Genomic DNA, 14,256 nt, shown 5'->3' with positions numbered 1-14,256 from the left:
GTATATCATCGCAGGTTGGGTTAGAAAACAGACTGTTGCCTGCCAGGCTGTTTGGCTGCAGAATCGAGACTCTCAGAAAAAACCCCCTATCGCTTTCCTCGGAAATGCAGCACGTGTGTTTGAATTGGAGGGCTTGGACCGGCAATCAACCGCGGCAGCAGCAACGGCATCTACAAGGACAACTTCAGATCGACAACGATTGCCGAGGAGAGTAGACCGCAATAATGACGACAACCTTCGCGCCTTCTTTCTCGCGCACTACCGTCGCGGTCTCCTCCTCCTCCTCCTCCTCCTCCTCCTCCGCGGTGCCCTCGCCGCTGACCGTGCTCGTCCACTCGAGCTTCGAGGGGACCTCCGACTTCTTCCCCTTCCACGACCTCGCCAAGGTCGGCGGCTACACCAAGGATGACTTCACCTTCCGGGACCTCATCCAGGATGGCATCGATGGGGGGCCCCAGGTCGACCTCTACCTCTCCGGCTGCCAAGTTCGCAAGGGTGGTGCCCCCGACTGCCCAACGGCGTGCAATGACACGACGCTGCACTTTGGCTCCTTTGAGACCTTTTACAACTGTGCGGCCCTCGCCGCCATCGCCCACTGGACCGGCGACATCGGCACCTACTACCTCGGTGTCGAGGCGGAGCGCAACGCCAGCGTCCTCATGGGCAGCGGCGGCACGCTCGCCGGCTTCCGCGCCCGGCCCGTCCTCGAGTCGTTTGCCGCCTGCGCCGTCGAGTCCTGTACGCAGGACCAGCTCTCCGCGCCGTGCGACGCGTCCGTCATGGACCTCTCGCGCAACTCGTCCTCGCGCGACATCTTTGCGGCCATGGATAAGTTTTGCCCAGAACTGCGCGCCGAGATCAACCCCGACATCTTCGGCCCCGGTGTAAGTCGGCCCACACAGGCACAGACAAACTCTCCCGATTTTCACTCTTAATGCCTGTTGCTCACAACTCCCCTTCCTCCCCCTAGGTTCTCATCTCGTACGTTCTGCAAGTGGTCTTCTCCGCCTCTCTCTACTTGTTTCTCAAAATCTTCACCTTTTGGGTAGGCTACTCTCAGAAGCCCGCCCAGCGGCGGCCAACGTCGGAGCGGCTCGTCAGGCGGCTCACGCGCATCGAGTCGATGATTTGGAAGGACTCGTCAGCGCTATCGCGGACTAGCATCGCCATCGCCGCGACGCTCGTCGAGTTCCAGGAGGCGCAGTGCTGGTTCGTCTTCGCCGTGCAGATCGCCTCCATCCTCGCCATCGTCGTCAACTCGCAGGAGGGCACCTTCTGGGGCGAGATCGTCGTAAACTCGGCGGTCGCGTTCCACGTGTCGCAGAACGGGATCCTGCCCATGTTCCTGGTGCAGATCTGCCTGCACAACGAGGGCATCCGCAACTGGCACACGTTCTTGGGCTTCTGCATGGAGTACCTGCTGGCCATCGTGGCCACGACGCAGCGCGTGTCGTTCCGCGGCAGCGTCGACCTCTTCCGCGGGCAGCACGCCGTCGCAGCGTGCGGCGGCAACCCCAGCCCGCGCACGTATTGCGCGAGCAGCGCCGGCGTGGACGGCCTCACGCTCACCTTCTTCCCGCACCCGCTCGTCTACAAGCTCGTCTTCCTGGTGCTCGACACCGTCGCCATCGCGGCCCTCGCCGCCGACCAGCTCGCGTGGACGCTACGCACGCACCAGCGCACCCGCCATTGGACACTCGGCGCCCACGGCCTTGGCCGCTGGCCCGACGGGCGCCTCAAGCGCCACTGGGTCCGCTGGTCGGGTTGGTTCTGGCACGGCCTCGAGTTCGCCTACCTCGTGATCAACGTCCTCTACCTCGTCTCCCTCAGCAAGGTCATCAGCAATGATAGCTTTCAGGCGAACCGCTGGTCGTACGGGCAGATTATTGCCATGACCGTCTGGGGCCCCGTGATTGTCAAGCTATTCTCCTTGATCCTATGTAAGCCTATTCCCCGACTTCTGTTTATGATGACAAAGGCGGAACACTAATCATTGCTTCACAGCGGGGCCTCCGAAAAACGGCGAGGGTCTCAACGCCGGCCCGCCACGGCTGCGCATCGACAACGTGCTCAACCACCGACAGGCTGACACGGCCGACGATGTCATGAGCACGTCCTCGTCGGGGAGGTGGATTCCACCACCTCCGCCGCAGTTACCGCTGCAGCGCAAGCTCGCTACGCCGCAGAGTCCGGATATTGAGGGCGGCATGAAAGAGGCGGACGTGGAGACGGCGCCGCCTAGAACAATAACGATACGCCATGAGTGACCGGCATGTACACGATACTATGACATATATGACATATATGACTTGAATGATAGGTATGATATAGATGATTGATCTTCTTGATTATTCTTAGATTTTTAGACTTGCTAGCTATTTTTCTTTCAACTCTCATATCATAGTCTAATTGCCTGTTCACATCGGAAATTTCCGAAACGCCGGAATCTCGGACGCCGCGGGCAACGCCACGACGAAATAGTACGCCAATCCTCAACCTGGAGCTTGGACAAAACGTTGCCCGAGACTTTCTTTGTCAACTTAGAGTTGTGGATAAGAAACGATCTTCCATCTGCTCCAACAAACTCACCCCGCCTCGGTGCAAATCACATCGCAGCTCGTTCAGTCTGGCATCTCAAGATGCTAATGCCTTATTAGCCCGATGAGGCAGTTGGCGCTCATTATACAGCCCTGTACTCCGCAGAAGATGGGGCAAATAAACTCTACCTTGTGTATCGTGGTGCGGGCAACGAGGAGGAAGCCAACTGATAAAAGGTCAGCTTTGCATCCCCGGCCAGGCAAAGTTCGCGACCGGGCCAATGAGGATGCGAGGTATGTAGCGGATAAGTAGGGATGTTTGGCCTTTGGGGCTACCATGTACTCAATTTATTTGAGGTTGCTGTGGCCGAAGTGGTTCAGTGAAGGCCGCATCGGCAGCCACACACACCCAGACACACACATATAAAAGAGCCAGACCTTCTCTTTAGATTCTCTCGCGAAGCATCTAGGCCAAGAATTCTCCCCTTACAAGTTGATTGGCTCGGCTGCTTCAAGCCTAGGTGTGCTTTTGGCCGCAACTACCTTCAACCATTGTGTTATCCAGCACTCAGCAGCTTGCCGGCATGTCACCGCCAACACCCACCGACGCCGTCGTCTTTGACGCCGAGCTCGCCGGCATCGACGCGGAGAAGCTCGGCCGACAACGTCCCGCCGCGTTCGGCAGCATCTGGCACGAGCTGTGCTTTGCCTTTTCGCTCCTCGGCTCCATGGCCATGTCCGCAAGTTACTTCTCCCCCAAGCATGCCCCCCCCCCCACATAAAACAAGACTAACCCGCCCACCACCACACCAACAGGAATACTTCATCTCCGGCTTCCACATCGTCCTGCCGCTGCTCTCCTCCGAGCTCCACCTGGCCCCCGCCGCGCAGACCTGGCCCTCCAGCGTCTTCACCCTCGCCGCCTCCGCCTGCCTGCTCCCCCTCGGCCGCCTCAGCGACCTCCGCGGCGCCCACCCCGTCTTCGCCGCCGGCCTCGCCTGGGCCGCGCTCTCCTGCCTCGCCGCCGGCTTCTGCCGCTCCTACGCCGCGCTCGTCGCCTGCCGCGCCCTCACCGGCGTCGGCGCCGCCGCCTTCCTCCCCGCCGGCATCACCCTCATCGGCAAGACCTACCGCCCCGGTCCGCGGAAGAACTTGGTCTTTGCGCTGTACGGCGCGTTTGCGCCGCTGGGCTTCTTTGCGGGGATCTTGCTGGGCGGCGTGGCGGGCCAGTTTCTGGATTGGCGGTGGTACTTTTGGATCGGCGCGGCGGTGATGGCGGTGATTTGCGCGGCGGGCGTGTGGGCGGTGCCGCGGGATCTTTGTAGGAATGTGCCGGAGGGGGCGCCGGGGATGGATTGGTGGGGGGTGGTGACGGTGGTGCCGGGGGTGGTGCTGTTGGTGTACGGCATCACGGAGAGCTCGCAGGCGGCGCGCGGCTGGGCGAGCCCGCAGATCATCGCGACGGTCGTGGCCGGCGCGTGCTTCCTCGCGGCCGCGGTGTACGTCGAGGGCTGGGTAGCGACGGATCCGCTTCTCCCGGCAGACCTGTTCGCGCCGCCGTACATGAAGCGGCTCGTCGCCGGGCTGTTCCTCGCCTACGGCGCCTTTGGCCTCTTCCTCTTCTACAGCAGCTTCTACCTCGAGGTGGTGCTGGGCAAGAGCCCGCTGCAGACGGCCGTCTGGTACATCCCGATGGTCGGCTGCGGGCTCGTGCTCGGGGCCGTCGGCGGGCTGACCCTGCACCGGCTCCCCGGGCGCGTGCTGCTGGTGCTGTCCGGGCTCGGCTTCGTCGTCGCCTGCCTGCTGTTCGCGCTCATGCCGGAGGACCCCAACTACTGGGCGTGGGTGATGCCGGCGATGATCGCGTCGAGCGTCGGCATCGACATCGCGTTCACGGTCAGCAACGTCTTCATCACGACCAACCTGCCGCTGAAGCGTCAGGGGCTCGCGGGCGCGCTGATCAACAGCACCTTGTTCCTGGGCATCAGCGTGCTTCTGGGCTTCGGCAACGTGGCCGTCGCGCACACTTCGCATCTTCCCTTGCGGGAGAATTACCAGGTCGCGTTCTGGCTTGCCGTTGGTGTGGCAGGAGCTGCCCTATGGATATTCGCCTTTATAGATTTAGGACAAGCCAAGAGTCAGTTGACACTCGAAGAGCGGGAGCAAATAGACATGCAAAATAGGCAGGGCAGTAAGCAGCTAAGCCAGCCACCAGCATCAGTCTAAAGTAATAATAATAGAAGAGATTTGGGAAATATCAGGAATAAACTGAATACAAGGAATACAAGGGAAATATATAGTATAAAGAATATAAGATGAAATTTGATAATAAGTAAAGTTAGTCAATTATGGCTATATCTTGTGTCTTTGAATCGGAAGCTAGTATCCAGCTAATAAAGCTATTAAACCTCGTTTCCTATCTCCTCGAGTCGTCGGCGCGAAAGCAGCTTCTCCAACCTTTCCAGCTTATCCGGCTTGTCCGGCTCCCCCTCAAGTGCGCGCCGTATTATTGACAGATGCTGCAAAACCGTCTTTCCCTCGTCGTCTCGATGCCCGAGACTCACTCCCCCTTTAATGAGGCGCCTCATCTCTCCCACCGCCGCCTTTTCGTCGTATATGCCCTCCTCCAGCCCCTGCATGACGAGATGCGCGTAGCCCTGCCCATATTTGTTCTGCCACGCCGGGGCAAAAGGTAGCGCATACAGCGCATCGCGCCGCGGGAACCGGTTCTGGATCGCGACGGCGAGGACATTGCTTGGCCTACTCGTCTGCCGCCACTGCACCAGCGCGTCGAAGTGCTTGTTGTCCTTGTCCCGGACAAGCTTGGTGAAGGCACTATCGACAGCGGTCTGCGTGAAGTGATGCGCGAGTTCTGGGAGCTTCTCTTCCATCTCTTTAGGCAGCATGCTGTTCTTGTTGTCCTTGCTCGTGAGCAGCCAGCGACGTAGTATATCGTCGCACTCGTGTGGTTCCGGACGCGCACCGCAGGCTAGCAATGCAGCGATGACGGTCGTCTTGGTAGCACCAGAAGCGAGAGAGAGAGATCTTGCGAGAAAAGAAGTCTCGTCTGGGAATGGCTCGTGGACGTTCATTCCATGCTTCAGGAATGCAGTGAAGAGGTGGCGAAGTAGATTCACGTCTCTGCCTTTTTGCATCTTTTGGAAGACGTACTGGCCGAGGCGTTGCCCACGTGCCGTGCGAGCATTCACATCCGCCTCGTGCATCAGGAGGACTTCGATCATTGCTAACATTCGCTTTCGATGCTTCGGGTCCGTCACTATCTCGTCTTCTACGACAGACGTGACGGCGAGTTGGAGCGGCGACGAGGGCCCCCCAACATTCACGCCGGCGCCTTTCTCAAGTAGACGCGGAACCAGCGAGGCGCTCCAATCTCGCGCCTTGGGCACCAGGAGCGTTGAGGCCCCCTCAACAGCGTAGGAGAGAACGGGCCAGCCTAGGCCTGAGACTGCGTCGAGATCTTGTGAGAATGAGAGGAGAATATCGGTGGCGCTCTCGTTGCCCTTTTGGACAGCCCTCATTAGGGGAGAAAGTCTCCCGCTAGACGCCGCTGGGACAGTTATGCTGTGGCGGAACCGCTCGAACAGTTCTTTGTGCAGGTCGGGAAAAACGTTTTGCTCGACAAGAAGATGATGGAGTGTGTACTCAGCGTTGATAAGAGGAGCTCTTTGTAGCGGTGGCACAAAGAGATGCCTGTGATGGATGGCGAGACGGCAAGGGTGATTGCTGTCGAGCAGAAGCCGGGCGACCGTGGGCGCGGGTTGAAACATGGCAGGCATCAAAGGGAACCAGCACTGGTCTTGCAGTCTAGTCCTCTGAGAGAACGCGTTTAGCTTCCCTGCAATGTCCAGGTCCTGGCGAAACCTGCCGACGTTCAAGAACTTCCACAGCCTAAGACTATAGGTACCGATGAGAGCACCGAGGCGCAACAACTCTTCGACAAAACTCCGGCTGCCATGAGCAGCGGCGACGTGAATCACGGTGCACGTCGCATCTCCGTCCATAAAATAGCGGGCATTGACATCTCCTCCATGCTGAACACTGTACTGCAACATCGACACGGCCATGGCCGAGTACTCCCCACCACAACCACTGGCGCCAGCAGCCCAGAGGATGGCTGACGAGTTTCGCGTTGCAGCGTCCCGGCGGTACATCTCTTCGCGCGCGTAGGGCTTAATGTCCCAGCAGGTCTTTGAAAAGTTGGATAGGTCTTTCACTTCAAGGTAGTCGCAAATCGTAATCCGCACCTCGGCCGGCAGGCCCAAGATCGTGTGGTGCACCATGGTGAATCGACGCAAGGGGGGAGGCCGGAGGCGGGAAGTTGATGATGGAGGAAGAAAGTTGAAAGCGGCGAAGAGCGCGCAGAGGAGCACTTATAGCCGTTGCTGGAGGTAGCAGAAGCGCGTGCGTTTGTCATGACCTGACTTGTTGGCGGTGTTTGCAACGTGCCAGTTGGCTGTTGGTAGAGGTTAACAGCAACCAACGGTGTTACTGGCTGCAAGGTGATAGTGAGACGGTGAATCAATCCAAAGAGCGGTGAATATTCAAGAAATAAGCAGACAAAGCTTGAAAAAAAAAACTTCGTGTATCTTGCTGAAATAGTCGACATCAAGTTCACCCTCTCCCAGCTCTGTCAGCTCCTAGGTCACGCACGCTCTCCAGTGAAAACCCCCGAGGTCTAACGTGTAGCATGTCCGCCAGCGTCAAGACGCCATGCGGGATGTCCCCCCACGACATAGCGCCGCTGCCCAAGGCCGCTTCGGCAGTCTCGCAGATGGTCGCGACGTCGCGGCTGTCCCAGAGGCCCTCTCTCCTGTTGGCGGCTCGCAGGAGCGCGATGCACCTCTTGCGTACGGTGGTGTCTTCGGACCCATAGCATATATAATACAGCGCCCAGATGAGCATTCCTTCACAGGTGAAGAGGGGACGACGATCCGCGGCGCTCGCATCCGTGCGGACCACATCCTCGGCGAGGTTCAAGACCCGGTGGCACTTCTCAGAAGCATACGGCTCACCGCCGCTGCCGTCGCCGAGTATGATGCCCCAGATGCCCTGGTCGAGAGCGAGTGATGCTATGCGACGAACATCACCGTCTTGCCGTGCCAAAAGCGGCTCACATCGCTTCCTCCAGACGAGAAAGTCTTGCGTGGTAGCCATTCTTGCCGCCCTCCTGTGGGTGAGATTCATTTTGGGGCCCTGGCTCTCGAGGCTTCTTGTTCTATCAGCAAATACGTCTACAACGTTTGAGGGCTGTGGCGAGTACGCCTTCACTTTCCACATCCTTGTGTAGAATGCGCGGTCAATGTTGGCCAACATCGCCTCCGCCTCCCCGAGGCTGGCAAACGGCACGGCCGGGTGGCCCACATCCGACACTGGCACGCCAAAGTCCAGGTCTGCAAAGAGGTCCAGGCCGACGTACGAGGCCAGGCATCGCCCAAAACCGTTGAGCATGTCCTGAAGGACAAGCAAGAAACGGCCCATGTCGTCGGCGCGGCCCGCCATCTTGTGCGCTATTGCCCCCACCGGTGCCGACCGGAAGCGCTTGACGATATCGCAACCCGCGCGCAGGTGACAGGCAGCTGCGGCGCTGCGCCCATGGAGGTTCTCAATCGTGATGAAGACGACACAGCAGATAAGCACAACGTCGAGGTGCGCACCGGTGGTGTCGGAGGAGGACACGAGCGTGTTCAAGGCCGCGATGGCGTCATTGTAGCGCTGCATGGCTTCAGTCATAGAGTCATTCTGGGATGGCAGTGGCCTAAAACTTTCATAGCGATCGCTGATGAAATATCGGTGCGCAGCGCCCAGCGCGCATAATGCCTGTCTGATAGCCGGCGACGAGTGGGATAGCGGAAGCACGTAAATGTACCAGAACTTAGTCGAGCGAGCAACAGCTGCCATGTCCCGGACAACACATGTTCGGACGTGATATAGATGAATGTTTTCGACATTGCTGGAAGACAGTTGGAGAGTCGGGATCGAGGGATGAGGAAGCAGATGTCGCAGCAGGCTCCTGCTCAACTGGATGGTTCTCTCCTGAGAGGTTCGTGGTAAGGCCTGTTTCTGCGTCTGCACAGGCTTCTTGGCGAAATCGTCCGATGTTAGTTGCTTAAACTGATCGTAGCCGTCGCACTTGTAGCCTTTGGTCGCGCAGCGCTGGCAGATTGGCTTTGTCTCGTCGCACTTAACATGGCGGATTCTAGACTCGAGTTAGCCAGTGACCTGCACAGCTGCGCATTCCAAATTACACACTTGCTATTTCATGTCAGCCTTGAGAAGAAAAGAGAACTTGTCGTTGATGCAGAGGGCCTACCAAGTGATGCAGCCTGCCCTCGTCCTTCGCACTGTTCCTTGTGCCCGTGTCGGACGCGCCATGCCCGTGAACCGGTGCCGTCTTACTCTACGTCTTCTACGGGCGCCTCTAGTAGCCCGCAGAGTCTCGAGCTGAATGCGAAGGATGAATGCGTGGCCATGTCGCAGTGTGTTTGAAGCTTTCTGGAGCCAAAACGTGAGGCGGAGATGGATCGGCGAGATAGTCTAATCCGACACTCGACATCCGATTTCCGACCCAGCTTTATTAATTTCGAGGTTGGATCCACTGTTGGTCGCCCTTCATCTCCGATTGGCCCTGTCGTGAAAGCTTCCTTTTCAAGAGGTTCAAGCCTTACCAGATTCTATCTTATCAGATTCTAATTCGTATCTACCAGATAGGTTCTCGAATCTTTTTCGAACCTTCGCTTTTCTCCACCATGTTCTAGAATTCACCATTCGCCGCTAGCAACTCCCGCGCCGGTGCGGCCGACAATCCCCAGTCGCCTGCCTGTCAGAAGAGAAAACGACACTTTGTTCAGGGTCCAGGGTGGATGCTCACCTATTGGATACCCAGCTGATGTATCTCGACTTTCCCATTACCCGGCCTGGGCGACGGAAACGTGGTTTGAGAGGGGTAGAAGAAGCTGGCCTGAAAGGGCCACGGCCCCTCCCTCCTAGAGCAGGAGCAAACACGAGGATACCGTAAATTCCTACATTGAGCTTCGATGCTTCGGCCTCGGGTTCCCTTGGTGGCCCTCGCTGTGGGCATCCTTCTAAGGCTGTGTCCGCCGCTCTCTGGCCCTTGGGCAGGCACAAGGAATGAAGCAGGCAGTAGCCGATCCCAAAGAGAGTATAGGGACGGCGCATTCTCTGGTCAATGTCGAATCCATGACACAAAAACCTCCTGTTGCATGGATTTGTGTGCACGGCAACCGAGAGATGGTTAGTTGGGTTGTCAAATCAGGCTGTCACTATCACCCCTCATGACAAGCCACTCAACCCCTCAAAGTTGCTTGTTTGACGGCGGACACCACCGAATGGAATTAGCAATATCACCAGGTTAGCATCAATAAAGGCGAAATGATCGGCGAAAATGGGAATATCGCTACATGCTCGCCAAGCGATTTTCCGCCCATCTTTCGTTTTCGGTTCTGGGGGTAAGTTAATAATAGATGTTCGGAAGAAGTCTGTATGAGAATTATTGCAATAATGATAATAACGAAGTACTTTGTGACGTTCTTGATTCTTGTTGATTCTGATTCTGCCAGTAACACCCGTTCGCTACCACCAAGAGACTATCCGTTTTGAGCCAAGCGGCCGTCAGCAGCTGGCGGCCGCTAGGTCTTGCCGCGCCCCTTCGAACAGGTAATCCCACGAAATGCACAAATCGTTTGCTCGCTACTGTTTGCCGTCGACTACCACGTACTGTACGATGCCTTGGAGCCGGAGCCCAAGAAGAACGGCGGAGAATTGCAACACCCAAACAAATGAAGGAGCCATGGCTCTCTTTTCAACAGCTTTCCATCCAAGTCGAGTAGGAGCCACGAGCTGAGCAGCTGAGCAGCTGGGAAGTAGCGAATCCTTTGACCGTACGGATCTACGCTGCCATGTAACTCTGCAAAAGATCCTTTGCTGTCGGCGATATCCGCTAAATGACATGGCAGCAGCAGAGCTGCAGTCAGTCGTAGCAGACGGATCTGACATTCCCATTACGGAAGGCCAGCTGAAAACGAGCGAAACGACGCCAGCAGTCTTGGCGATCGTCGACGGGCCAATCTTCTTCGTCAACACTAGAGCCCACCAACTAGTTCGCCAGTTTCTCTTTGAGCCTGTTACGGCGTTCTATTCGTATCTCAACACCCGTGATTTGCGAGCCCCCCTGGCGGGATGCCGTCCCCAATCACCCCCGAATCCATTGGCTGCGCTCCGAGTTGGCACGGGCTTGCCCGCAACGTCAATCTCCTCTACGGAGCTAGTTGAGAACATTTGCATAATGTTCGAGAGTAGCTTCCTCATTGAGGGTTTGCACGGGCGGGGGACAAGACTATCTATGGTCCAATTGCGCGACAACGTGTCAGCCGCGTCGGTCTAGTTTTCGGGAACGGCCCTTCTTTCTCTCCAAGTAACCCTCCTCCAGCTAGCATCGGCTGAAATACCGAATCTCAACAAGAGTAAGACTTGGTGGAGAAAGCATCCGCGCAGCACACACAAAGTCCCGAGATCGACCATCGTCAATGTCCTTCTGGCTCGGAGAACACGGAGTTGACTAGCGCTGACTCTGGAATGATGCTTGGGCTATAAGAAGCAGCGAGGACCTCGCGGCTGCTTCTCAAGATCCGGAGAGCTTCAGGCTTCCGCTTCGTCTTGGCTCCTTATCCCCAGACAGCAGTCTTAGTCCTTCACGATGCGCATCTCTAGCCTCCTCGCCGCCGCCGCCATCGCCCTCGCGGCTCCCGTTCCCGAGCCCGTAAGATCCCCTCCCCTTGATCGCCTCTTACGTATAGACCAACACCACCTAATCGACGACGCAGCCCGGGATCCCCAGCACCAGCACCGCCCAGAGCGAGCTTAACAGCCTCCAGGTTGCTGCCTCGGGCTCCGGCGACGGCTACTCGCGCGCCGAGTTCCCTCACTGGGTCAAGGTCGAGGGCAGCTGCACCTCTCGGTAGGATCCCCAAGTTCCACCACAGGAGCCACGTTTCCTACGTTTTGTTTCTGGCCGGCGCAATTTTGTGCTCCCTGACCACAAAAGCTAACGGCCCTTTTTTTTCTATTCATGTAGTGAATATGTCCTGAAGCGTGATGGCCAGGACGTTGAGGCGGACTCGTCCTGCAAGATTACTTCCGGTACCTGGGTCAGCCCCTACGATGCGACCACCTGGACCGACAGCGCCAAGGTCGACATTGATCACCTGGTGCCCCTCAAGAACGCCTGGATTGTAAGTCTCCTGCCTCTCTCCTTGCTCTCCTTTTCTCTCAGCCCCCCTCCCCCCTCATCAAAGCTGTCTCAGCGAGCGTACCTCGTCGAATGGCAGGGCCACAACTTCTCTGCTGTGCGAGTAACAACTCTTTGCTAACCCTCTCCCAGTCTGGTGCCTCGAGCTGGACCAAGGCACAGCGCCAGGACTTTGCCAACGACATCAAGCGCCCCCAGCTCTACGCCGTCAGCGAAAAGGCGAACCGCTCCAAGGGTGACCGCAGCCCCGACGGCTGGAAGCCCCCCTTGAAGAGTTTTTACTGCACCTATGCCAAGTCCTGGGTCGCCGTCAAGAGCTACTACAAGCTGACCATTACCTCGTCCGAGAAGTCTGCCCTGAGCGACATGCTCGACACTTGCTAAAAGGCGTTGGCACCACGAAGGTGACGCAAATGGTGACGAAAGACTATTCTGCAACGGCAGCAGCATATTGTGGACGAAAAAGCCAACGAGGATACCTTCTGCGGTGGTATTCATCCTGCGCACAGGTAACTCAACCTGTGGCCAACGAGTATATAGCACGGCAGATCAAACAAGTGCCAAATTCGTACGACCGACATAGGACCATTCCTCATTTGCCTCTTCAAACATGCTGTTGTGCAAATGCGAGTGATCTGGCCTTACCCAGTTTCAATGTGAATCTTGCACATCTTCTTTATCTCGCTCTTAGGTGGGCGTCTATCGGCCTTGGCACTGCGACATTGTACGCCGCTCGCGTTTTGAAGTGGTTCAGATGCAAGCTGTGCTACTTGGTGCTTCGCTCCGCCCAATTTCTTGATGCCTATATACATTGAAGCGGCCCGGTGAAAACACAAGGACGCACCTGGACAAGCTTCACTGTCTTTACGGAGCCTTTTTCTTCTTTTTCATACATCAGACGACACTCTCGCTATGACGTTGGCATATGTCTTGTGTCTAGCCGCGGCCTGCTATGCCTGGCCCTCGTACGGTGGTCTCCACGACCCCAGCAACTGCAACCCGCTGGCCAAAGATTCGCGTGCGTTCCTTTCCTTTGTGTTCTTTGCAGGACTACAGTTGTGTTCTAACATTTGTCTATACAGACTGCCCTCCCAACGTGGCCTTTGCGGGCAAGAAATCGTTCAACTTTGAGGGCGCCAGTCACAACAAGGACTTCGAGGACTTCTGGATTGTGGACGACCAGACTAAGGAGGACCACGATCGCCTCAAGTTTGTCGGCAACGGCAACGGCGTGGAAGTCAGCATCACGGAGCAGAAGAAGGCCCCGACCTTGACTAGCCACCAGTACCTTTTTTTCGGCAAGGTCACCGTGAGAGCCAAGGCCGCCAAGGGAACCGGCCTGGTCACCACCATCGTTCTCAAGTCTGACTCTGGCGACGAGATTGACTGGGTACGGCCCGTTTGCTTTCCCATTCTCCCGGTATTCTTTTTCGCCGCAAAATTGTTAACCTTGTCCGTAGGAGATGCTCGGGGCCTTCCAGAACCAAGCCCAGTCCAACTACTACTACAACGGGCAGCCGCTCTTCAACACGTACAACACCACCTACGCCATCTCGTCTTCCTCGTACGACGACTTCCACGACTACACCGTCGAGTGGACCGACAAGGCCCTCACCTTCTCCATCGACGGCGCCGAGCGCCGCACCTGGCAGCCCGGCGAGATCCCCGCCGACAAGTGGCCGCAGACGCCCATGCGCGTGCAGCTCGGCCTCTGGGCCGTCGGCCGGCGCGACGACCCCGGCGAGATCTCCTGGGCAGGCGGCGCCGTCGACTGGTCCGGCCAGCCGTTCGCCGCGGCCTTTCACTCCGTCCAGGTGGAGGACTATGCCGGCTGGTGCGAGGAGGTGGAGGATGGCCGCGTCGAGTACCAGTACGACAACAAGACGAAGGGCTGGGCGGACGTGCGCGTCGCGGGGTGCCGCAAGAGGCGCGAGCCGGGCGTCACGGCGCCGCCGCCGTCAGGTACGTCGTCGCCCTCCTCCTCCGCCGGAGCATCCCCGACCGAGTCGGCCAATGCTGAGCCTACAGATAAAGGCGGCGAGAAGCCGGATGACAACGAGGGAGCCGGCGCGATGCTAGTGCCGTCTGCCGCATGGGCCTTGATGGCGGGTCTAGGCGGCATGCTATTCTTTTAGTGATGACCGTTGCGTGTTTCTGAGAAGAACGTTTGCTTTGGAGGAATTAATGGGCGATGTAGTTAGTGTTGTCGTAAGAGTCTTAATACAAACTGTCTTGCAAGGGGAAGCCGCTTGAATGCCTCTTTGCGTTCCGTGATGCCAGGCTTGGTGAATGCTTTTGCCAGGACATGTATGTAGCGTTATGGTGATGGACGGAGGCGCTGGTAAGGCACATAGCTTGTCTGCCATAGGCTTATCGAAGTAACGAGCTGTTACTCCCGTGGATTTCACCAAGTAAAAGCTACGCGAGAAAGAG

The 14,256-nt window shown here is 57.4% G+C and overlaps 6 protein-coding genes across 6 annotated transcripts; 4 read left to right on the top strand and 2 right to left on the bottom strand.

Annotated features, from left to right (window-relative positions):
- Nucleotides 1-224: 224 nt before the first annotated feature.
- On the top strand, nt 225-2,267 carry ISF_02178 (hypothetical protein; the record flags this gene model as incomplete). Its single annotated transcript, XM_018845785.1, has 3 exons — nt 225-884; nt 971-1,940; nt 2,005-2,267. The coding sequence occupies 3 exons, from the start codon at nt 225-227 to the stop codon at nt 2,265-2,267; spliced, it is 1,893 nt and encodes a 630-aa protein (XP_018707508.1).
- A 1,032-nt stretch (nt 2,268-3,299) lies between these two features.
- ISF_02177 (Major facilitator superfamily domain, general substrate transporter) lies at nt 3,300-4,763 on the top strand (the record flags this gene model as incomplete). The annotated part of the gene is made up of 1 exon (XM_018845784.1): nt 3,300-4,763. One exon carries the CDS (start codon nt 3,300-3,302, stop codon nt 4,761-4,763), a length of 1,464 nt encoding a protein of 487 aa, XP_018707507.1.
- Nucleotides 4,764-4,939: 176 nt separating this feature from the next.
- On the bottom strand, nt 4,940-6,838 carry ISF_02176 (ankyrin repeat-containing protein; the record flags this gene model as incomplete). Its single annotated transcript, XM_018845783.1, has 1 exon — nt 4,940-6,838. One exon carries the CDS (start codon nt 6,836-6,838, stop codon nt 4,940-4,942), a length of 1,899 nt encoding a protein of 632 aa, XP_018707506.1.
- A 331-nt stretch (nt 6,839-7,169) lies between these two features.
- ISF_02175 (hypothetical protein) lies at nt 7,170-8,276 on the bottom strand (the record flags this gene model as incomplete). The annotated part of the gene is made up of 1 exon (XM_018845782.1): nt 7,170-8,276. One exon carries the CDS (start codon nt 8,274-8,276, stop codon nt 7,170-7,172), a length of 1,107 nt encoding a protein of 368 aa, XP_018707505.1.
- Nucleotides 8,277-11,271: 2,995 nt separating this feature from the next.
- ISF_02174 (hypothetical protein) lies at nt 11,272-12,207 on the top strand (the record flags this gene model as incomplete). The annotated part of the gene is made up of 4 exons (XM_018845781.1): nt 11,272-11,334; nt 11,399-11,532; nt 11,650-11,806; nt 11,956-12,207. The coding sequence occupies 4 exons, from the start codon at nt 11,272-11,274 to the stop codon at nt 12,205-12,207; spliced, it is 606 nt and encodes a 201-aa protein (XP_018707504.1).
- Nucleotides 12,208-12,735: 528 nt separating this feature from the next.
- Nucleotides 12,736-13,958, top strand: ISF_02173 (cell wall glucanosyltransferase Mwg1; the record flags this gene model as incomplete). Its single annotated transcript, XM_018845780.1, has 3 exons — nt 12,736-12,841; nt 12,906-13,213; nt 13,284-13,958. The coding sequence occupies 3 exons, from the start codon at nt 12,736-12,738 to the stop codon at nt 13,956-13,958; spliced, it is 1,089 nt and encodes a 362-aa protein (XP_018707503.1).
- Nucleotides 13,959-14,256: the final 298 nt, after the last annotated feature.

Source organism: Cordyceps fumosorosea, assembly GCF_001636725.1.
Source record: "Cordyceps fumosorosea ARSEF 2679 chromosome Unknown scaffold_3, whole genome shotgun sequence".
Taxonomy (NCBI): Eukaryota; Fungi; Ascomycota; class Sordariomycetes; order Hypocreales; family Cordycipitaceae; genus Cordyceps; species Cordyceps fumosorosea.
The sequence above is the reverse complement of the archived record's forward strand: the minus strand, read 5'-3'. Positions and strand labels throughout refer to the sequence as shown.